We start from the raw sequence: 24,126 nt of genomic DNA, 5'->3' as shown, positions 1-24,126 counted from the left end.
AGCATGTACCAGTCCAAGATATCATAGCATATTTTTCAAAAATCTTTACAAAAATGATCAATTTACAATACACATGTGGTATTCTATTACATGTTTTCATAAATTATATTTCATTGAGCTCATGTAATTTTTAAAAATAGGACAACAAACCAATTAACACAAATGCTGCATTTAGTGTCCTTTTTCCATGAAAGTCATAAGTTATTCAAAACACTACTCTTCATCAATCATATATATCAATGTCACAAGTTGCTTGTCAACATTATATTTGATCAAGTTCTACAGTTCATACCTTGATATTTTTAAAAATGACGATCTTGACACACACACACACACACACACATATATATATATAATCACTTATTACAAATATCATAAAAAATCTTAAAATAAAAATAAAAATAAAAAACAAATACATATTCAGACAAGAAGCTTAAGTAATATTTCAAGTATTTAGTTTACTATGAATAAGAAAGTTGGACATACCATTATTTTCAGTTGAATTTGCTTGTCAGAATATCATTCATGCTTTTTATGCTGTAACCATCATCTTATATCAATTATACCTCTTATCCTAAACCATGTACGCCTAAATAGTTGAAACTATCAATCTAATGGCAACAAATTATGAAAGCTATTATTAAAATCACATGTATCCTTGAACCTTCATTTGGAAGAGACAAAACAATGTATAGGCAAATATTGAAAAAATCAAGGGCATTAATTGTTTAATTTGTTTGTATTACATTACAGTGATAAATACTTTATTTTTTAAACTATCATTTCGTTTATTTGGATATTTCAATGACAAATTGTAGAATTGTTTCTATCAAACTTACCTTTAATGGCTTTTCTGTAACACATGTATCAATAACCTACAAAGTTCTTTTTTCTAAAAAAACTTTGTTGAAAGAATTTTCTTCGAAGGTTGGATAATAAGACAAAAAGAAATTGTACAATAAATTTAAAACCTTGTAAGTGAAGACATGAACAAAGTCAATAAATAGGTCATACTTTTTCTCACGTTTCCAATTATCCCTCTAAATATTATTTATACTGCTAATCATAAACGCTCTCATCTCTTGACATTGTTATTTCAACCTTCTTGTATTGTGCAGGAATCACTAATAATGTTCTTGTATTTCTTCACTTTTATTTGCTTGAAACCATTGATTTGTGTCTTAAATCATTAGAATATGTTCTGTGCAAATTATACAACACTTAGAAAATAGTACAACATGAAATCCAAAATACAAACAAAAAAACCACACACATGCACACACACACACACACACACACATATATATATATATATATATATATATAGAAGCTAGTGTTAAGTAGATAAATGTTTTTAGTAAATCAACCCATTCTACCCATCATGAAAATGAATAAATAAATGACTTCTAGATTCATTTCTCCATTATTTGATTTGCAACCAATAAAAACTAACCACACTCATCATGATTACTATATTCTTCATCAATAGTGAGTATATTTAATAAAAAATGGGTGTATTTAACATCCCCTATATATACATATATATAAATGCGTATGTATTAATAATATGCAAATACATTCATGACCCCACAAGTTTATTAGAAAGGTATACATTTTATTTGAAACATATTGTTCGAGCGTTGCAGCCTTCTCAAGATCTATCTCTGTCGTACATGTCCAAGAATCTATAAAAGTCGACTCACAAGATGTACTCTATCTGTACATATCAAGATGTAATGGAATTCCCAGTCTCTATCGCCAGTGTCATGTTCGAAGGGTAAAGATGTGAACTACTCCAACTGACAAATCTTCGTCATAATTTCCCAAACTTGTACACTCTTACAACTGGCTCAACGTGAGTGGAATGCGTCCTTCAGTCGGTTCTCCATCGGTCGCTCTCGTGACTGGGATAGCATGCACCGACCAGCGGTCGGTCATATTAGGGTAATGGTGTGTTGATAGAGGTTCGACGTCAGTGTTCCTCAGACTATTTTCTTCGTTCGGATCTGTTACCGTCGCAATCTTCACTGTATCGGCACATCTCTGATTCTGAGTTTGTTCGGATTCAAGTCGAAAATCGCGTTGATACGATGGCTGGAGATAATGAGGAGGTGAGAGGGGTGAATGAGGCCACTTCGTCGGAAGTCACTGGGGAGGAAACAGAAGAGACTTCGAAGGTTGCAGGAGAGGAGGAGGATACAGGCGCTCAGATTGCCCCTATCGTCAAGTTGGAGGAGGTTGCGATCAGTACCGGAGAAGAAAATGAGGACGTGCTGATTGATTTGTGAGTCATGTGTTGACGGAATTTTGGGATTCGTTGGGTTCTGCCGGATTAGGGTTTCCTTCTGTGCGGAGGTGGTAGATCGATTGGGGGCACCGCGGATGATCGTCCTCAAGAATGATATGAGGGCTTTGGTTTTTCCTTTGGGGTTACCTTGGTTTTGATTTTGTATTGACTACGTCAGCATGTTTATACGTTGGAATGAACTGTGTGTGCTATTCTCAGGAAGGCTAAGCTGTATCGGTTTGACAAGGAAGGAACACAATGGAAAGAGAGGGGCGTTGGCCAAGTGAAGATTCTAGAACACAAGTCAAACAAAAAGGTTCGCCTGCTCATGCGGCAAACCAAGACCCTCAAGATATGCGCTAACCATATGGGTAAGTTTGCAAGTTTTCTGTGCAGTGTGTTTGGGAAGCTTGAATATGGTTTCCGATCGTGAACATAGAATGCTATTGCTTATCCCTTATCGGCACACATACATGAGTAATTCATTCATGGTGAGGTTTCTCTTTGTAGCGAGTTCACCTTCTGATCACTGTAGATCTAGGAACTTTTATGACAGCGAGATTGGTTATACATTGGGCGCTTATTCAATATGCCTCAGGCAGCGTATGATAAGTTACAGAAAGAATTAAACCAGCCTTTGCAGTCGTATGGGAGGATGGTTATATTCTGATTTATAGTTCAATTTTCCTGTTTTTTTTCCTCAATGTTTCCTCGTTTTGATTTTTCACCTTTAAAGTAACTATAGTTTTTTCTGCAGAGCATTTGGATCAAATGTTGTAAGCAATAGATATGATGAAAAGTATTCAGCTATAATAAATTCACCCTTTAGAGGACAGCGCCTTTGCTATCTGGGTCTTTGATGAGAAGACAACTTTGCCTGCTGATAGAGTGCACTCAGATTTGTCACAATACCGCCTAACTGTACCGGCTAAACTTTCTCTGCAGTTACGGCATCTACTCAATTACAGGAGCACGCTGGCAGTGATAAGTCTTGGGTCTGGCATGCACGGGATTTCTCAGATGGTGAGCTGAAGGAGGAACTTTTCTGCATGCGGTTTGGAAGTGTTGAAAGTAAGTTCCATCTGCATATCCATCCTCTTCTTTCTCGAAGTTAATGCTTGTTGCAGTGCAGTGTTTGCGACAATGTTGTTCTGTATGTTTCCAGGAATTTTGATGTAATACAAGATCTATTCAAGGTATGTGTTGTCTCTATATTGCTTTTTTCTTCAATCTCAAGGCTATTGTATGAACAGGTGCTCAGAAGTTCAAGGACGTTTACGAGAGTGCTCAAGAAAGGGTATCGGGGAAGTCAGAGGAGAAGGACGAGGAGGCTGATAGTGCAGCCGACTTGCTGGAAAAGTTGAAGGTGGAAACCAAGTCTGAGGATGCCGCTGCACCTGAGGAAAAGACCGAATCGAATGTATGATAGACTGATACATGGGTTGTGGTGATCATGTGCTTAATACGATGGTATGTAGTCATACATGGCAGTACCTGGTTGATTGATGCATGTCGGCTTTTTGCTCTTCAACATGGTTTGAAATTGGAGAAATGTTATTTTAATTTCAGTGTATTCGTGTAAAACTCCTTGTTAGTGTTTGTAATTAGTGCGCAATTTTCTCGTAAATTTATGTCCTATTAGCTTCATGCATCACACCTCTTTCTAGATGTTCAATAGTCATCGTATTTGTCGAGGAAAGCAGGATGAGATACAGTTGGTGATTGTTTCATCTCTGTTCTATTCCTTTCATGTATTATCTTTATACAATGTGCAGCAATTTTGTTTAATGACGTTCTCTATGGATATTTCACTGTGCTTTTACTTATGATCGCTCATTCAAGGGAATCGTTTTCAAGAAATTTCCATTGTCGCATTCGAGCGTGATTGTTTAAACCTTGTAGTTTGTCACTCTTTGTGGCCAGCTGCATATTATCCGATTTCCCCTGAATCTTGTATTCTCGTGCAATTCTGAAGCCTTCATCCGTAATCTTACACGGTGATTTTAGTTTAAAGTCTTCAAATTCAGTTGGCTCAACTTTTCTTATACGCTTTCGACATACGTTGCATTCTTTAGGTTAAATGCCTACCAGATAATTTCTCAATGCTTATGATATTAGTGTTTCCAGGTAGAGAAAAGCGATTAGCATTATGTCATCCCATGGAGTACTAACAGTCATTTTCAGTGTGAACCATAAGGAAATTCCTCTTTCAACGAGTAGTATCCCTAAAATTTTCAATTTATTTCTGTGATGACTACGTTGTGATGATTCCAGTAAGAATGGCCTGTACAATTGCTATACGTAATGTGTGCATGATTGGAAGAATGTAATTTTACATGCCTATGACGGGTGGAATGTTGCTTATACAACTCACTAAAATACCACAGCTTCAAGGTTGGAAAGAGAGCAATAAAATCTGTGCAAGACTTGTAAGTGAAATTTATGCCTTTGAAATGGATTTTCTTTTTGTGACTCAACAGATAATATGGCAGTAAGTCGTAGTCGCCATCAATTACGGCATCAATTGGCAGCCAGCCATAGCGTTACAAAGTCTGAAACTATCAACAAAAAAACATGTTTCTTACATCAGAACATCTTCAACATTTGAAATGACAAGAAAAATAAGATCAGAAATCATAAAAGAAACTCGATCACATCAAAAAATAAATAGTTCTAAGAAATCAAAGACTTTGTTCTACATTTTGGTTAATATCTAAAAAGTATGTTCAAAGTTGTTCTTTTCCAAAAATCACCTAGATATAACTTCACCTAAGCATGTTGATAACGTTAAATTACTGTTCTAAGAAAAAATAAATATACAACATGAATGCGAAAAAGTTCACATTCTATGGTATAAGTTTAATTACCACCAGTAGAGGAGAGAATCTTTCCAATTGTAAGAATTGATTGAATTATGTATTGAAAGGGTCCAAATGTTTCGTCAACAAATATACTTAAAATAACAGAAATTTAATCCTAACTTATAATTTCTGCGTCAGTTTTGTATCCTGTTTCCAGGTAAAATAGAATATATATATTTAGATGCAGTTATTTGTTTAAATTTAGAGTGCATGATTTGATTGAGATCTGCAAACGCATGGCTTCTCACTTAAATTTGATTTGTATACATAACAACAGAAACAGTGATTCTGTAGTCGACCTCGTGCTTCGAAATGTTTTATTGATACCCTGCTTATCCCCGGTACCCATCCAGCCAGAGTGTATTCTCCTCACGGAGAAAATATTAGGGTTAGGATTTTCGGCGCTGTTTTTCTTTCACTTATATATTGAGCAAACCCCATTCCTTTTCGTATGAACCGTCTTGATCTTACCCATACACTTTCTGTACACCGAACTATGGAGGTGTTGCTCATACTGTGTGGTTGATGTTCCTTCCTTGTTGTGCACTTCTTGTGTTAGTTTGAGAGATTATCACAAAGGATGAATTGCAGATTCTTAGTCGGATTCCCTCCGATGCAAGTGCATGTGACGCAGTCCTGCGCTTCTGATGTGTCACTCGTTGTAGTTAATGCTTTTGTCCTCCGTATTATATTTCTTGTCATTCTGCTATGATGATGCACAGCTCCCTCTACTGAATAATAGTGAGGATAACGCTTGGCATGTATCGAACCTAAAACCATGGCCGACACTGAGCAGTTTGGCAAAATTGAACGTCCCACTCTGAGTCCTACACGAAAGTATCGGTCCCTTCTCCAGGTTGGTCAGTTGACGTTAATTGTAATGTTGTTTTGTGAGGTGTGTCCTTGAACCTCTTAACCAGCTTTGCACTCCCAAGGATATGAGGATACTCTCCCCAAATGATCGAATCTGATTCGAACTAAGCGTTTATGCTCGAAAGAGCCAAGCCAGAAATCTGATCCTGACTACTGCTCTTTCTATGTAATCCTACCAGAAGACTGTGATGATGAACTTCTAGGCTTGTTTCTCGAACATTCGCAGTGGCCGCCTAAAGCTTTCGCCCTGTCGGGCTTGAGAGTTAATGAAGCTTCCAAATCTTCCTTGGATATCTGAGACTTCTGGTTTGTCAGTTCGTGGTGCATGACTATGATTTTAAAATTCCCGCGCTTCCGAGGGCTTGCCCCTTGACGTCACCAGGACAAACGGTTGAATTTCTTTAGATGAGTTGCGCACGATTCTATGTCTTCTCCTTTGAAATACTTACCGTAATACTTATCCATCTTTCCCTGGCAGTTCATTATTTCGTACCCCTCAGCCCGGAGGTCTGAACTCACAGTTCACACACGATGTTCCTGCAAGTAACCGGCATGCGGCCCCGTGCGAGGGATGGCAGTTGCCACAATGGGCCCTTGGACCCCACACTCTTAATCCAAGTTTTTGAGAACTGAAACATTGATCGGAAATCTGTACTCACTATAATCAAGCTCAACTCAGGGAAATACCCGAACCCTGCTGTGTCACATTAAAGTCATTCTTGTACCATACACTGCGCTCACTTGTAGCATGATATCATATAGTGGTAACATCAACACAGAAATGATTGGTCAAGAATATCAATAGAATCACTGTTGCTTAAAACCCACAATTTGTAATAGCTGATGAAATAAACGCATGAAAAGGGTGTCGGATAAGTACACATGAATCTTAATCAGCGGGACCTTACGTTCTTACTTAATCCACCTCTTCTCAGTCACATTGGCACAGTGCAATTGGGCATGCACGAGACGACGAATCGTCCTTAAGTTGGGGTTAGGGTTCAGCATCAAAAAAGTGCGTGAAGAGACATGAGACGAACAGACACTACTCTCACAAAATTTCTTAGTGAAATAATGTCCGGTTTTAATCAGCACTTGGCTGATAGCAATTTGTAATCCGTCTGAGCTGACTTGGTGTCACCCATTTATGAAATGTATCTGACCCCTGAAAATCTGCACCCAATAACTAAACGACGGAAATTTCGTTGGTCCAGACCTGCATACTCGTCTACCTTTCGTGGGCACTCGACCGTTGGGAGAGGTCATCGGAACGATCCATGTGTGCTTTTATTCGTTGAGATCTGGTAGCCGTTACTCCGCTTTCGTCGACAAGAACAGTGTCCTGGGGGCTTCTCTGTCTCCTTCACAGACATGGCGTAGGAGGGGACTTGGCTGCGCTTACTTTATCTACTGCACCTCGGACTCTGTTGCACTAGCGACAACTTCTGTGTGTGACGATTGCTCCATCAGACAATGCTTAATTTAATCTCGTGTTTTCTTCGAGTATTTCTCTCACGATCTGCAGCTGGCGCTTCTACACCTGGAGTCAAACTCCTTGGTGAGGTGGTGTAAGAGTTTTGGTGATATCTCCCGAACCTGCATTTGTGGGGGGAGTGATTTTGTGTGTATTTTTCTTGAGAGGTTTAGTGTGAATGTTGCGCTGGTGCATGGACTTATTAACGGGACTGTATGTCTCGTATTTGTCTGAAGTCCCGGTCATGAGCTGTAGGCGTTATTGAACGGTGGTAGGGCGTCTGATGAGTGGGATGCCGGTGAGGTTGATGGTTCACAATGCAGGGATGATGCTGCTTTCGGCCACCCTAAGTGCAGTGCATTTGCTTGGTAGTGCTTTCGCATTCTTCTGTGGGTAGTGGATCATCTGGAATCAGCACATTTGGTGGGTGAGTTGAAGAATGAACTAGGTCAAGCGTCTTAGTAGACGAACAGTTGTAGGCAGAGGTATTCCAAAGATATAATCTTTTCTTGATCTTCTTCTTTTTCGACTATCTTGTCGAGCCCTCGGTAGTGGGGATACGAGCCATCTTACCTTACTAGGTTACCTTGACTCATTGGAGGTTGAGCACCACATCACAGCATTACATGAATTAACCACCTTGTCACTGAATAGGAAGAGTTTGGCTTTCACAGCTCCTAGATCACACAAGCTCACAGGCATCCTCCAGTATTTTCGAACTAGCTTCTGAACTGTGCTACCTTTTTTTTTTTTTTTTTTTTTTTTTTTTCTCTTACTGTCAATGCAGTGTTTCCGAGTTTCAACATTTTGCCACTACTGGTAGTATTCATTGTTCTCACTTGGATGTATGACGTGTACATTCTGTGCAGAACTGAAATGGGTTTCCTGGATGTTTTCTCGGAGAAACGCAACATGAGATACCAGAGAGGAGAAAAGGTACACCCCGCTTCCTTCGACAATTTGCCAGCGTCCTCCATTCGAACTTCCTCCGCCGCTCTAGGTACGCCTTCGAAAGGATCATCCGGAAAGTCAAAGAGAGAACCACCCATGGGTTGGGACAAAGCTGGTGGATTCCCCAACCTCCCTCTGCCACCGCCTGCTACTCAGGGCAGACCACGTCGGAAACCTTCATCTTCATGCTCTGTTTGCTACTGCTTATCCCTCTTCTTCTCTTTTCTTATCATCATCATCATCCTAGCAGGCCTGACCATATTAATATTCTACATTATATTCCAACCGAGGCTTCCCAAAGCCACCATCCTGAATGTCGTCGTCACAAGCTTCAACGTGACTAACAAAAATGGCGGACCCATCGCATCTCTGGCTGACTCACAGAACCCTGTTCTTAATGCGAACATTGCCTTCACCATCCAAGTCGAGAATCCTAACGATAAGCTCGGGATCCACTTCAGGGATTTGAGCGTGTTTGTGTCGTACAATGGCACGCAATTTGCTCACAGCTTCGTACCCCCCTTTTATCAAGGAAAAAAGACGAAGTCTGAAGTGATAGCTAATTTGAAGGCCACGAGTGCCCCACTGTCTCAGAGTCAGGGGCAGGATTTGCAGGCTGCAATCGGCCAAAATGATATTCCTCTCTCTGCACGGATCACCGTTGGGGCAGCGCTGGAGATAGGTTCGTGGATAATACCGCCTGGCCATATTCAGGTTTTGTGCCAACTGCGGGTGAGTCCCCCAACGTCTCCTGCTGGTGCCAAACTCCTATCTAAATCCTGTAAGTGGGTGCGTAATGCGAAGATCTGAATCCTTCAAGCCCGTGGGCCTTCAACCTGAGTATCATCAAGATCTTGAAGGGTTTACAAGCAAGGATTCAAAGCCAAAAGCAGCACCACGACGGAGTGAAGTGTGAACACGATGATCAATCGATCATTATCTCCTTCTGGGCCAGTGCTAGAGGCCAGTGCACAACTTTTGGACATGTCCTGAAAAGAGTTGAGCTCTTTTGCAGCTCCGCTGGGAGTTGAGCTCCATCTGAAGATAACACCTAAGTGGCAAGATAGATAACTCCCTCACTTAGTCTCCTCTACACAGATGGTTCTTCCAGGAATGATTCCTTGTTTTTTTTTTTTTTTTTTTTTTTTAATTTTTATTTTATCAAACTAACATTTCCTATAATGTCCCTGCTCGAAACCGTCTTTGTCGAATACAACCGTCATGCGTCTGACGTCGTGCACTACATTGGAGTCGTTTGGCTGGTCTTCACCTTGTGCTCTGAATTGTTAATGAAGCTGATGCTGCATTTTGAAACTTCAGGCTTTTACACCCAAGACCCTGACCATAGATCTCAAGGTGACATAAACGTGTGCAATTTTTCTGTGATCAAAACACATTGTCGTTTTTTGTTCTGTAGCTCAGTGTCGAATTCTAGCAGCTGCTTATGTGTATTCTATTATTTTTACCTGAAGGGTAGCAGATGATCTGCCAATTTTTTAGCATGCCTTCCACGAGCTGTACCTTTTCCTTGTCAAACTAGAGACGATTTCTGTACTTGTACTCATTAATGCAAACCTTTCATCTGGGAGTTTTCAGGCTATCCCGTTCTAGTATGTGCGGAAATTACGTAACTTGTTCCGACTTAGTAAGCTAATTTGCTGTGCCCTTCAATTTTGTACTCTTGTGTAGACTTTGGAACTTCTGTAACCATACATCAGTATTTTTTGAAGTCAACTGAAGTTGTGATTGCGGAGTTCCTAGATAACAGTATGTTGGATGATGTATGTGAAGCAGTAGATGCAAAGAGCATGCAAATCTTCGATGTTCAAGGCCGCAGACTTTTAGGAATTCGAGTTCGTCATGTATCTTGACCATTGGGGACTGAAGTCACTGAGGAGCAGACGGGCATGTAGGCTCACGATTTGTAATCCGGTAGGCGTCGTTAGTTGCTTTCATGAGACCTACGAAAGAAGCGAGGCAGAACGACTAGGGCGGTGGGGAGTTATGGAAATGAATGCAGGCGATAAGATTCATGAAGACTGGATATTGCAGTTGTAGATTCTTGACACAGCTACCAAAAAGAAACTACTGCCGTGTTGCGACAGGCTAGTTGATTTCCCATCGAATTGCGGCAAACCTGTTTCCTTGATAATAGTACTTATTCCTTGAGGTGAATGGAGGGAGAAATAGTGTCTTTTCATTTGGGTGCCATGCCGAAGGATGATGTAGGCCAGATAATCACTTCCCAAAACAGATGTTCTGGGAGAACCAACGCCTTAATACTGCAACTCTCTACTTGGTCTCTGCTTTCAGTGTTGCTGAAGCTGCTAAGGGACAGTTTTCAAACCTGACTGGTCGCCGCGTAAACCAGAGAATGTCCGTGTGTCATTGTGTGTGGCTTCGCACATTGCTGCTGCTGGATCTTTTGTGCGGATTACACTAATGTTAGGCATAAGTTCAGAACTTGTCAAACAACGGTCTCTGCTTCTGAAATGTCACAGTGCTTCCATCAAAGTCTTCGTTTCGCTGGTTGTTGGCTTCCTGTGAAAGCATATGGTTGTGACTCAAGAGTTGGAGCTTGTGACTTTGATGGGTTAACCAGCTGTGAAAGCCCAAACCATGTCCGATCATGATGTGATTATCATCGACTGCTTCCGGTGGTCCGGCTAGTATCTCGGGCTAACTTCGTCGTTGCTGTTTTTTGGTTCTCACTTTGTCAAAGAAAGCCAGCGAAGAAAGAAAGCTAATAAGAACATGAACTTGTCATCTTCGTCGATTCGGAGTACTCCATCCAAATTTAACCCCTCTCGCCATCTTGCTTCACAGAAATTGTTAATTGCAGTGGTGACTCAACCATATTGAAGAAAAATATCTCTAATTGCAGCTGCATCCCTCACTGAAATCAGACGTGGGATCGATGTCCAGACCCTTCGTCTTAAAGTGTCACCGACTTCACCACCACAATCCTTCAAATTCATAATGAGGTGGCTTGCTGCAGTATAATTTAGATCGTTGCGCTCCAAAACCGAATCCTTTGAGCGTTTAAGGAGATTCTGAAGGTGGGATTTTAGTTCACTTTTGTGAGCTTGTTTGTTTAGGCTGATCTGACAAGGAACACAGTGGAAATGGTTGAAGCTGTTGCTGTAGGAGTTGAGGCTGGTCCTTTGCAGAAGAATAGGGAGCTGGTGTCGTTGTTTGTAGCGTTAGAGCCATAACTATTAGAGATCCTCTTGGATGGCAACAGAACCCAAGGACGGTGAGAGGTTGCATTTTCCTTGTATTCTGCTGATTTTTATGAGCTTTTATTCACACAAATGTGTAAAAGGGCTTTTCCCGTCGTTATGTTGCAATATGTTTGGTAGGTAGAGTATCTATTCACTCGTTCAAAAACGATTCGTGCCGATCCTACAATTTTTCTGCTGTTGGTTTCCTTGATTTTCTCGTCCATTTTGCAACTTGCCCGCGAAAGAAGTTTTGAGTCAATCGCACCTGATTTTTCAACTTATTATTATTGTTTATGGTCCAGTGGCTTTCGAGAATCCTTCTTCTGAGATTGTCCTTGTGGCATGTAACTTGGTAGATATTGATTCTGGATTGCTCTCATTGCGGGGCAGCAAATGAGGGTGCTCTTTGATTCAACAGATTAAGGATCCGCGACATCAGTGCCCTTGGCATTGAAGGTTTTGAGCAATCCATTTCTGTCTTTCTCTTCTGTGAATGAATTGTAAGTTATTCCTGTTACGAATCATCCATTTATTTTCTAGGCCAATTTTCGTGTAGGTTTGATGTTTCTTTAGCTTCGGTGTGGAACTAAACACCCTTGGCTGTTCTGTGTACTTGGGTGTTGTTTTTCTAGTTCACAGGGTACTCGTTTAATCTTGACTTCAACTATGAAACCTTATCACCGATACAAAACTCTTTCATCGACAACTTAGGCAACCCATTCATCGAAAGGAACTTCGGTATCCCTTCAAGGCAATTCGACGTTGGTGTCATGGACTGGTTTGCTACGTTATGGGAATCGGAGAAAGGTTAGTACCAGGGTTACGTTACTAATCCTACAGCATAGAAGGCAACGTTCGCTCTCCTGATGCCTTTCGTCAAAAGGGTACTCATAATGTTCAACACCCCGTATTTCCTGAGATGCCACCATTATGGGAAGTTGTAATGCCTATGCATTAATATCCCTTTGCTGTGCTCTCGATAGGAAAATATATTAGGGGTTTCAGACAGAGGTCCAGAGGTGTCATCAAAATTTGCTCCACCCTGAAGAGTGCTTTTGAGAAGCTGACTTGGAAGTGCTGCTGAATGGGGTTAAGAGCACTGTTGGTGTTTGAGAGATATCTGGATGGAGAATGTGTCTCAAAATGGCTGGTTACATGCCAGGTCTACGATCTTATCTATTCACTAGGTATTTTGATTTCATGCCATCTGGGTGGACAGATAAACCCTTGTATATCCAGGGGTTACTCCACGAATGAACTTGATGAATGAGTAATTTGGTAATGAATGCAAAAATTAAAATGCCTGATGAGTCACATATCATATTTGTATCGTTACATCTAGCTTGAATACTTAAGAAATTGCATTTGATTTTTTAAAATACTCAATAGTTTATACACACACACACGTATGTATATATATATATATATATATATTCTTGGGAGGATGTGTCTGAAAAGTCAAACTTCAGAAACATAGTAAATTTGTGATTTTATAATGGTTAAGAGACAACGTTTTCAACATTTTGATTCTTGCCTCTTACAGCATGTTTTTAATCGGGTACTTGCTGTTGATTTTTGCACCTGTGATGTGGGATTTTGGTTCTGTTTTAACCTAAAAAGTCAAAATGTGGATGAAGAACTATTTGATGTGTGAAAGCCTTGATTGTCATCCTTGTCCACTGTGTAGATGGCTAGATGTGAAAGAGAGGTGCCTGTGCTGAGGTGAGTTACTCACTATATACTAAGGTTTTAATTTTTTAAGATAAATCAGCATAGTACATCTAGATCTATTGTTTCCTTGGAATCAGGGATTTTGAAGTTTTTCCTTGTGCCAGAAATGCAAATTCTATCGTAACAGAGTTGCTGCAAAAGAGTATTGACCCTCTGACAGATAGTTGTTTTAAACTCACGAATTTAATAATCAACCAAATCCCAGTAGGTGACACTTGTTTTTGGATGTTTTCAAGACAACATTGCATATCCAGTGGAGAAATTGAGAAAATTTGTGGAAGATTTTTATATTGAAGCTCAGAATTGTGCATTCTAAGGTAGAAATTGCATTTGTTCTTTGCATCTTGGAGGTAGTGGTTTTTGAGAATTGTGCTTGTTCTGTACATCAAAAATTGCATATTTTCCTCCAAAACAATTCTTAACAGTTGTATTCTCTATAAATAGTATCTCAAATTAATCCTTAGTCAATACTTTCCAATGTTGGAATTGATGTACATTGTGAGGTACTTAGACAATGTTATTTGTTGTAAGTATTAAAGTAAGTAAATAAAAATGAAAGTAGAATAAGTTACATTGTAGAGGATATTATTTTAGGTAAGTTGCTAATGGTCAAAGGGTTAGCTCTTGATATATAAAAAAGTCAAGAAACAAGATAGATGAACAAACAAAGGATCTTAAAAAATATAGAGAATATATTAAAGGTATATTATCATAATAGATAAGATATTAATGAAAATCTCAATAGAATGTTGAATGGATGTATTCATCAAAGAATGGAAGTTGTTTATTAGGGCAACAACACTACGTATGAGGAATGGATAATAGAAGTGAAAATTATCTTACTTCATATTTTCTTTGTGTGCAACCTTATTGATGCTCCATGTTGTGACTTCAAAGTTCTTTTTTCTTCAATATGTTATGGGCCCACTCACCTTTAGTTGTGAGTTTTGAAGTACTTTGAAGTCCTTCTTATTGTGAAGAGTAGATCTTATGATTATTGGTAGTGTTAAGAATTCATATTTTTTAAATTCACTTTTATATCTAGTTATTGCTATAGTTTTGCTCTTACTTGTTAGCTGCATTTATGGTTTTGGAAGTTGTGAGATACCTTAAAATGATATTTTAAAACACAAGTATTATGTTTCTTTATTGAATTATATCATTGCTACACTAACATTGTACTTTTATGTACTAAATTTCTTTAAAAGTCTTTTTATAGTAATAAGAAGTATTTTATGAGATTAGAAGTGTTTTGTGAGAGTTAAAAATGATTAAAGATTGAAATCATTAGTTTACTTTTTAAAGAAGATAATATAGATTTCTAAGGTAGTAACTTCTTTATCTTGATTCAAAGAGTTCTATCTCATCTTTTTTTGATTTTCTTTGATATACTTCTTCTTTAGATATGGCTTCAAGTAAAGGTGAAGGCTTAAAAGTAATTGAAAAATTTAGAGGTGACAATTTTTAGTGGTGAAAAAAAAATGGAGCTTTTGTTGGCTTCATTGGACCTTTAAAATATTGATGATGAAAGAAAAAAGCCTCCAAGCAACAATACTAATGCCAATATGAAAAAATAGTATAAATATTGTAAAAATAAGGTTTTTGAGTTGATTGCAATAAATCTTAATGATGCCATCTTTTCACATGCAATTGCTTGTAATGGACCAACAAAAACATAGAAGATTCTTTACAGTATTTATAAGAGTAGAAACCTTACTAACATTCTATGGACAAGAAAAAAGTTCTTAATGATAAAGATGGAAGAAGAAGATGACCTCATGGCTCATGTCAACAAGGTAAATGTCACGGACATACTCATGTAAGCTAGTAATTACATATACAAATAAGTGGAAGTAAGTAAAAGTATGTAAAAGTAAGTTAATTTTATAGTATTTAATATAGAAGTTTCTTAGAAGCTTCATAGATACTGCTTTGACTTCATAGGTGTCTTTAATTGACTTTTTGGATTAGAAACGTGGTCAACAAGTTGGCCATGTGCCACACATGTTGTTAGCTTGAAGATCAAGCTAATTATGTGGCCCACACGTAGAAAAACTTGCCTTGTAAGTCAAGGCATGTGTCCTACAAAGTCAACACATATTGGAGGTCCTATAGAACGTCGCCATGTAGCCCGTAATTAAATAGTATATAGAGAGACAAGAGTGAAGCCTTCTTCACTTTTGTCAACTCCTTTCTTATTTCTAGTCTAGTTTCAAGGGTCTCTAGTTTCTTTGTCTTTTGGCAATAGCCATTCCAATTTTTCTTTCAATATACATACTTGTTTATTTATATTTTGTTATCTTTCTTTGAGTGAAGGCACACTTATCTGAATTATTTTTTCATCGAGTTCTTGTCCTTGACAATAAAAGTACTTGCAAATCAACTAGCAATTGTTGAAAAACTAGTTGACAATAAAGACTTTGTGTTGACATTGCTCATGAGACTTCTAAAGTCCTACAACTACCTCATTGTGGTACTAGAGTCTATCAACATGAAGAAACTTATCATAAATTATGTCATGTTAAGATTAGACCATAAAATGACTAAAAAGAAAGAAAATAAGCTTCAAATTGATTATTCAACTCTATTTTTAAGATAAAATAAAGATAATTATTCTCATTAATATCATAATTTAAAAAATAATATAAAAAACTACTATATTTATAATAAAACATACCATTTTGTAAAAAATTGCTACAAAGCTAAGAAAAGAGCCATAAAGAATACAAATAATGCTTGTGATAACTTTGGTGGACATAAATATGATTTTATGGCAAGTGAAAGAGCCTCTATGGCTACTATATCTAAGTAGATTATAGATTTGGATGCTACTAAGCACATGACACTATACAAGTATTTATTTGACACTTATGAATCCATTTGAACAACAAAAATTTGGTTAGGAAACAATGGCATGGTACAAGCTATTGGAATTGGCTCTATTGTAGTGGAGATTGTAATAAAGGACTAGACCAAGATGATTAAATTGAAGGAAGTTTTACACAAGCTAAAGATAAAAAATAACCTTTTTTTAGTGAGTAAACTTGTATCACATGATTGAAAAGTTAAATTTGACATTAATGGATATTTTATAAAGACATTGGATGGAAAAAATGTTGTCAAAGGCTTTAAATATGACAACCTCTATTTCATCAATTATAAAAAAATCAATGCAATTGAAGTAGTGTCATTTATTGAATTTCTACAAGTTCAAGATAAGTTTAGGATTTGGCATGAATGACTTGATCATTTAAATATCTAAAGCATAAAAAAGCTCTAATCAAGGTTAAGCAACTTGGATCTTAATCAATTTAGCTACAATGCCATGCGACTTGTTTGTCAAAGTTATATACAAAGCAAACAACAAAGGACTATATTTTCAAGTGAAATTGTAACATGTGCTAGCAAATTATTAGAAATTGTATATTGTGATGTTTGTAGACCAATAAAGATGCTATTAATTGGAAGAGTAAGGTATTTTGTCACATTTATTAATGATTTTTTAAGAAAGGTATGGATTTACATCCTTAAAATAAAAAATAAAAGTTTCTTAAGATTTAAAGAATTTAAGGCATTTATAAAGAAGCAATGTGAATGCAAGATCAAAATGTTGGGCATGAAAAATGAGTGTGAATATATGTCAATGTATTTTTATGAGTTTTTGAAGATTTAAGGCATTCTAAGATAAACCTCTATTCTTTATACTTTACAACAAAATGGAATTACTAAAAGAATAAATTACACTATTGTAGAGATGATAAGAAGTATACTTTATGTATAAAATCTTGGGTATGAATATTCAGTGGAAGCTATAATTACTATAGTGTATACAGGAAATAGATTACTTATAAGTGCATTCAAATCAATGATTCTACAAGAAACTTGAAGTAGCAAGAAACCTTATATTTTACACATGAAGATTTTTGAATGCATTGCTTATAAAAAGATATCAAATTGTATAAGGTCTAAATTTGATGCAAAAGATACAAAATATATTTTTCTTGGATATTGTAAAGATACCAAGGTATATAAGCTAATGTGTTTAAAAAACAAGAAGATTACCAAGAGTCATGATGTAGAGTTTTTAGGGCATAAATTTTTTTTTTCAGTATTTGGAGATGTATCCAAGTGAAAATAATGGTGTATTTGTAGACACATCTTTAATTTTAGCAATAAAAGAAGAAGAAGATGATGACAATGAAGATGGTAGAAATACAAATCAAGATAGAAAACTAATGAAAGTAGACCAAAGTATGTCTATAATTGCTAAAAGTAGCATTAAAGATAATTAAGATCTTAAAGGTGATGATAATGATGAGTATCAATCACTGAATATGAAGAGACAAGTTTTAAGAGAGAAGAAGCTTGCAAGAAACCTTAAAGTGCATAAATATGAATCTTCATCAAGTAAAAGAGGATATCTTTAGAGAGATAGTAAACAACTAAGTAAATGGTGGAATAACCACAATTTTCTTGAAATAAGTGAAAAACATGCCAATATTATATTCTTTGTTGATCTATTGACTTTTTATAATGCCATGAAATCCATGGATACTATGAAGTAGAAGAATGTAATGAAAAAAGAGTATAAATCACTTATAAATAATAGAATATAGAAATTGATTCAACTTCCATTAAAATGATCTTTAATTGATTATAAATAAGTGTTTAGAATCAAAAGAGATGAAATGGATAATATTATGACATACATGCTAGATTAATTGCCAAAAAATATTCACAAGTTGCTAATGTTGATTTTAATAAGACATTTGTTGCTGTGGCCAAATTTATCACCATTAAAATCATTATCATAATTAGAGCAAGAATAGACTTCGAGGTGCATCAAATGAATGTGAAGACAATTTTTTAAATAAAAACTTAAAAAAAAACACTTATATGAATTAACTTCAAGGATTTGTTAAAAGAAAAAAAAATTATTTGTAAGTTAAAGAGATCTTTGTATGGGCTGAGGCAACCATTAAGAATATAGTATCAACATATTGATACATTCTTTCTAAATGAAGGATTTCTAAGAAGTGAGGCTATTTATTCCATGTATGCAATGTAATTAAATAAATTTTTATTGATTGTCATCCTTTATGTTGATGATTTGATCATTTTAACTAATACTTTGAAGATAATGGATTGATTGAAAGCAAAGTTTAAAAAGGGATATAAGATGAGTGATTTGAAAGAGCTTTATTACTATTTAGGAATGGAATTTGTAAGAAATTGTACTAAAAAAACCATTACAATGAATCAAAGTAAGTATATTGAAGAGACATTGAATCAATTCAATATATAAAAGTGTAAGTCTATTGGAACATCTTTGGAGGCCAATTTAAAGTTGATGAAGCTCATAAATGAGGAATTTGCTGAAGTTGAAGGTGAAATGCAAGTTATTATATACAAGATATAAATAAGTTTGCTTATGTATATAATGGTTGGTACAAAGATAGATCTTATATATTTAATGAATGTTATAATCCAATATATATCAAAGGTGGAACTAATTCATTGAATAACCATCAAAAGGATCATGAGATATTTAAAAGTTACTTTGTACTTCAAATTGTACCTTAGAAGTAATAATATTACTTTACATGATTATTATAATATAGATTGGATTAGAAATACAAATAATAGAAGGTCAACCATGAGATAAATATTATTTGTTGGAGTGGTAGCTATTTCATGGAATTGTAATTGATGACCAACAATTGTAAGATCAATAATGGAGGTAGAGTATATGGTAGTAAGCCATAGTATAATAGAAGCAATATGGCTAAGATAAGTTTTGGAGTACATTGAAATAGTGCAAATAGAATCAATTCTAATAGAATGTGAGAATCAAAGATGTCTTATATTTGTAAAGAATTCAAAGCATCATTCAATAATCAAATACATTGACATTCAATATTATGTCATAAGAAAGAAGATTGAAATAGAAGTGATTGATATGAAGTATTATGCAATAGAAGACATGCTTGTTAATTTATTGACAAAGTCATTAGAATTGAAAGCCTTTGATGAATAATAAAGTAAGAATATTAAAATAAATAAGTAAAAATAAAAGTAACATAAGTTATCTTATAGATGATATTATCTTAAGCAAGTTGCTAATGGTCAAAGAATTTATTTTTGGTATATAAGAAGATCAAGAAACAAAGTAGATAAATGAAAAAAAAATCTTAAAGATATATAAGATATACTAAAGGTATATATTCATATTAGATAAGATATCAATGGATAGTTTCAATTCAATGCTAGATGGATGTATTCATCAAAGCATAAAAGTTGTCCATTATGATAATAACTGTGAATCATCAAATTGATTCAATATTTGTTTTAAGATAAAAAGATAAATTTAAAGTGATTAAAACCAAAATATATGGTGAGTAGTATAGATATCCGTAGACAAATAAAAAATTAGAATGTTAGTTGTAGAAATAAAATCTTAATAAGTTTTAGAAGCAATTATCTTAGTTGATTTAGTATTTTTATTTATTATTGAATATTAAGGATTACTTATTAAGATCAATATTTATATCGGTTTTATATATATATATATATATATATATATGTATATATATTAATTATAAAAAAATAAATAATAAATTTTAGTTAATAGTTACAAGAAGCATGAGAAAAAACTTCATGTCTTTTTAATTAGTTATATAAGAAATAGGATTTATAGTTGATTTAAATTGATATAATTATTATAAAAAATACTAAGATAGGAAAATATAGCTTTAAATTGATATTGATGTTATAAAAAAATTATAATTTTTTTTAGGATTTTTAAAGATTTTTTAGAGCAATTTTTAAGACTTTGATAAAAATGAGTTTTTCCACCTTGGGAGCTATTATGAAGAAATGGAGCAAGATTTGAAGGCCACACAAGGTTTTTAGGCCAATTTGGTATTTTTTAATCACCATTGTGAAGTCAAAAATATATAAAAATATTTGTTTTACTAGTAGAAAATAAGAAGACCAGTAGCTAGTGTAGTCGTTGTAAGAAAGGATGTGCACAAGTTCTATATGGATTGTAGAACCTTGAAGGTAGTTAAGAAGATAAGACTAAGGCCTCATGGCCTCTCTTAGACATTCATATATACTACTTGTGAGCCTTGGTGACGCTCAAATTCTTGATCTCTTAAGAAAGTTACCTTTAAGGTAAAAATTATTCACTTAATTTTTTTATTATTTTATCATCTATTTTTAATCTTTCATATCTTATTCATATTAATTTGGATATATATATTTTTTACAACATTAAAAATATAATAAAATTATATTTTAAAAAATATTTACTTTTACTTTTTTTTTACTTGATAAAAATTTAGTAAAAAAAGCGTGATTATTTTTATAGTGTATAATTGCTTGATTGCACTTGTTTCACTTGTTTTTGTATTGTACTTCTTTTTTTCTTGTTTTTCCTATTTCTACTTTACATATTTAATTACAAGCAACTCTTAATTGAGGCTATCTTATAATTTAGATTGAGGAATAAAATTTATCTTTATAGCAGCCACTACCTATAAATAATGGATAATAGAAGTAAGAATTATCTTATTCCATACTTTCTTTGTGTGCAACCTTAATGATGATATGAGTTGTGACTTTAAAGTTCTTTTTTTTGAATAGCAAAAATACATTTCAAAATGAAAAGAAAATAAATACTAAGTGGACATCTATAAACTAGAATTCTTTTTATCATGATTATAGTAATATCATAAATTTGGTTGGTTGTATCCATCTTGATGATTAAAGATTGCTTACAACAATGAAAGGATTTACTATTTTTTGTAGATGATCTTAATGGAGGTACTTATTACTAGATACTATAATGTTTATAATTGGATAGTTCTAGATGGTAAATATATTGTGCTCCAAATACAATGAAGGTGAAAAGATATAATTTTGTGATACTTTAAATAAACTATTGTACTTAATTTAATAATGGATCATATATATATATATATATTGTTATAAGTAAAAATAAATTTTATTGTAAGAAATAATCAATATAAAATTGGTCTAAAATAGAGTTAAAAAATTCCACACTAATAGACTTAGACTATTAATTCAAAGTAAAAGTAATAAAATCCTTGAACTAAGATAGATAAGCTTAATTAAATACCAAGAATTAAAACTATGCTAGCATATTTTATTATTTGTTTTGATGTAGAGTATTTTTTTTTTTTTTTTCTATGTATCATCAAAGTATTCAAAAATAAATTTTGTTAGTGCTTTATCATCTTTTATGGTTAATTAGTTCTATTCAATGCCACTATAATCTTCTGGATGTTGCCATATTATAAATGTAGTTTATTCCAAAGACTATTTTTTGATATTAAATACCATTGCATTTTATTCAAACCAAAGTTCTCATAAGATAGTCCCTTGTAATAATATCCAAATGATATTAAACTTCTCAAATTTCTTAGGTAGAAGTTTAGAAAACAAGCATTGCCACCAACCAAATGTGAGTGAATTCACTTGAATATATAGCTTTCTTTCTAATACTTGAAGAAGAGAGCCATACCATTGTTATGTACACATTGCCTTTAGACAATCACAAAACCTATGTAAGATGATCTATAGGGTGCGAGGGTAGAATGGACATAATGCATCTATATTACAATTAATTTTTTTCTTCCAATCACTGATTGCAATTGCTTTATACTAAATACTTCATATGAAGGTTGCTTCTTTTTATGCATAATACTTATTCCAAGTGTTTTTTTTTAATTAAATTTGACATTCAAAAGAAGTTGATTTTTTTATGTAGAAGCATGAAGGTCCAATAGATTATCTAGCTTTGTTGGATTAGCTCTTATTATCTTAGTGGTAAAATCTAAGAAATAGATTTTTTCTCGCCATTGATATCGTGCATGGTCAAACCTAAGCCTATCAATTAAACCATGGAAGAAGTGAAGGTTTTTTATTTTTTATTTTTTTATTTTTGACCTTAGACCAAATTAACAATTTTTACTTGTCATGAAAAATATTGAATATCGAAGCCTATTATGTTTGTGGTTTTTAGTAGGTGTTATTTTGTAATTATGGTTTAAAACTACAATTTGACATCTTAGACTTTAGATAGCTAGTATGAGACTGTTGTGATTGTAAATAGGTCTCTTTAAATGTCGATTACACCAAGTTTCATTTCTTGATCTAATTGTGGAAAAAAACTTTATCTTATATATAAGATTAAATGCAAGATTAGATTCAATAGAAAAAAAATACAAATCCAATCATTTAGTAGTACTACTTGCTCAAAATCTAGTGTTAAGTTGACTATTATATGAATTCTAAATAATTGAAAAAATCATTTTTTAACCTAATTCTATGGTTTCAGTAATATTTTTTTATTATTATTTAATTTCTTCTTATAAAAATAGACTTCTTGAGAGTTTGGACCAATAATTATTAATTCTTTATAGTCCCCAGTTAAATAGTTCCAAGGCTTGGTGACAAGCCAAATGGATTGTTGAAACACATGACTATGCCAAAGTTCAACATTCAGAACCTCCTCAAATATAGTTGGATGTTTATATTTGAAGTGGCCTACAATCTTTTTTTTATGCTTGAATAACTCGGTTCTAGATTTTTGAATTAAAAGAACTACAATAATTTTCTTCAAGGAATCATAAGGAATCGGCTAGCCACTTTCTTTCATGTTTGAGTTGGAATCAAGAAATTTTGTATTTTAAAAAAATTTGAGGATTAGAGATCATTGGCTCACAAATAAGAATGATTTATTTTCTAAACAAAGCATTTATTGCATCGTTTAGATTTGTGAGACTTAATTCCTTAGAGTATTTGTTGTAAGTACATATGTTTCAAGCTACTCAAGTATAAGTTTTGTATTCATGTTCAATCCACAAATAATTCTTAAAAAGGCCCTTAATTTTCTTAATAATTTTTTTAGAATCTGCCTATATTCTAATAAAATTTCAAAGAATTGAAAGTAGGATTTGATTAATAATTAGTCATCTCCTAACCAAGAAGAGCTTAAATATATTCCAAAACATGAGTTTCTTTTGAATGTGATTAAGTAAAAATTCATCCAAATCAGGAACAGAAATGTCCATTTTAAACAATGTATCCAAAAGCTTTGTTATATTTCCATCTTCTATCCAAATCCATTTATAATCACATATCTAGACAAAAAGAGGACCTCTTTTTTCAACCTAATAGACTCTTGATTTGACTCAATTAATAATTAGACTAAAAAATTTACAAAATGTTTTAAGAATTTTATTTAGATTAGATATATTGGAGAATTAGTTGTTGAGTTGTAGAATTGGATAGTTTAACTCCTTTAATCAAATCCCTAAATTGGGCTTGTTTAATTTTTTCATTGAAGGCCTCTCCTACTAATAAGAAGAGATATAATGCAATAAGCTGACGATATATTGATATGATCAAAACTAATGTTGATTAGACTAGCCTCTCAATATTGCAGAATTTGCTCAGATTTTGATAATCTAGAAGTTTGATTGTTATAATCTTTCAAATTAAATCATAAAAACAACCAAGGTTTTTAGATACTATAGAATTTATTTAGTTTTCTTCATAACTTTACAATTGGATGTGTCATATTGATGACTAACAAATGTTATTTTTTTTGTTGAATGTATTGTAAAAATGTTCATTTTAACCAAAATTAGACCTTAGGTCTTTTAGAAGCTGGAGAGATTTTTCAATCAAAATGTT

At 34.2% G+C, this 24,126-nt stretch overlaps 2 protein-coding genes, 2 long non-coding RNA genes and 3 other non-coding genes across 13 annotated transcripts; 5 read left to right on the top strand and 2 right to left on the bottom strand.

The window, feature by feature from the left end:
• Nucleotides 1-180: 180 nt before the first annotated feature.
• On the bottom strand, nt 181-1,305 carry LOC149989505 (uncharacterized). The gene is made up of 2 exons (XR_016502387.1): nt 840-1,305; nt 181-611 (listed from the first exon to the last, which is right to left on the bottom strand). It is a non-coding gene; the product is annotated as an uncharacterized LOC149989505 (long non-coding RNA).
• A 697-nt stretch (nt 1,306-2,002) lies between these two features.
• Nucleotides 2,003-4,075, top strand: LOC112280360 (ran-binding protein 1 homolog b). Its single transcript, XM_024515770.3, has 4 exons — nt 2,003-2,284; nt 2,507-2,658; nt 3,233-3,358; nt 3,541-4,075. Exons 1-4 carry the CDS (start codon nt 2,091-2,093, stop codon nt 3,711-3,713), a joined length of 645 nt encoding a protein of 214 aa, XP_024371538.1. The 5' UTR covers nt 2,003-2,090; the 3' UTR covers nt 3,714-4,075.
• LOC112280361 (uncharacterized) lies at nt 3,824-5,601 on the bottom strand. Its single transcript, XR_002969286.3, has 2 exons — nt 5,155-5,601; nt 3,824-4,845 (listed from the first exon to the last, which is right to left on the bottom strand). It is a non-coding gene; the product is annotated as an uncharacterized LOC112280361 (long non-coding RNA).
• A 479-nt stretch (nt 5,602-6,080) lies between these two features.
• Nucleotides 6,081-6,170, top strand: LOC112280727 (small nucleolar RNA Z103). The gene has a single exon (XR_002969390.1). It is a non-coding gene; the product is annotated as a small nucleolar RNA Z103 (small nucleolar RNA).
• A 31-nt stretch (nt 6,171-6,201) lies between these two features.
• LOC112280723 (small nucleolar RNA SNORD14) lies at nt 6,202-6,323 on the top strand. The gene has a single exon (XR_002969386.1). It is a non-coding gene; the product is annotated as a small nucleolar RNA SNORD14 (small nucleolar RNA).
• A 24-nt stretch (nt 6,324-6,347) lies between these two features.
• Nucleotides 6,348-6,434, top strand: LOC112280734 (small nucleolar RNA U36a). The gene has a single exon (XR_002969397.1). It is a non-coding gene; the product is annotated as a small nucleolar RNA U36a (small nucleolar RNA).
• A 680-nt stretch (nt 6,435-7,114) lies between these two features.
• Nucleotides 7,115-10,046, top strand: LOC112280358 (NDR1/HIN1-like protein 26). 7 transcript variants are annotated; one of them, XM_024515769.3, is made up of 2 exons: nt 7,115-7,468; nt 8,365-10,046. In XM_024515769.3, exon 2 carries the CDS (start codon nt 8,372-8,374, stop codon nt 9,254-9,256), a length of 885 nt encoding a protein of 294 aa, XP_024371537.1. In that variant the 5' UTR covers nt 7,115-7,468; nt 8,365-8,371; the 3' UTR covers nt 9,257-10,046. The 7 variants fall into 7 exon arrangements, with proteins under 7 accessions (XP_024371537.1, XP_024371530.1, XP_024371535.1 ...); XM_024515762.3 differs by having other exon boundaries at nt 7,115-7,579; XM_024515767.3 differs by having other exon boundaries at nt 7,115-7,584.
• The last annotated feature ends 14,080 nt before the right edge of the window (nt 10,047-24,126 follow it).

This window comes from Physcomitrium patens, chromosome 3 (assembly GCF_059467195.1).
Source record: "Physcomitrium patens ecotype Gransden chromosome 3, ASM5946719v1, whole genome shotgun sequence".
NCBI lineage: Eukaryota > Viridiplantae > Streptophyta > Bryopsida > Funariales > Funariaceae > Physcomitrium > Physcomitrium patens.
This window is presented reverse-complemented; position numbering and strand designations above follow the sequence as displayed.

Coding starts and splice junctions, on each gene's coding strand:
- LOC112280358 (XM_024515761.3), top strand. CDS start 7,495: ATGCTTAATTTAATCTCGTGTTTTCTTCGAGTATTTCTCTCACGATCT. Junction 7,590..8,364: donor AAACTCCTTGGTGAGGTGGT/GTAAGAGTTTTG, acceptor CATTCTGTGCAG/AACTGAAATGGGTTTCCTGG.
- LOC112280360 (XM_024515770.3), top strand. CDS start 2,091: ATGGCTGGAGATAATGAGGAGGTGAGAGGGGTGAATGAGGCCACTTCG. Junction 2,285..2,506: donor GAGGACGTGCTGATTGATTT/GTGAGTCATGTG, acceptor TGCTATTCTCAG/GAAGGCTAAGCTGTATCGGT. Junction 2,659..3,232: donor GATATGCGCTAACCATATGG/GTAAGTTTGCAA, acceptor CTTTCTCTGCAG/TTACGGCATCTACTCAATTA.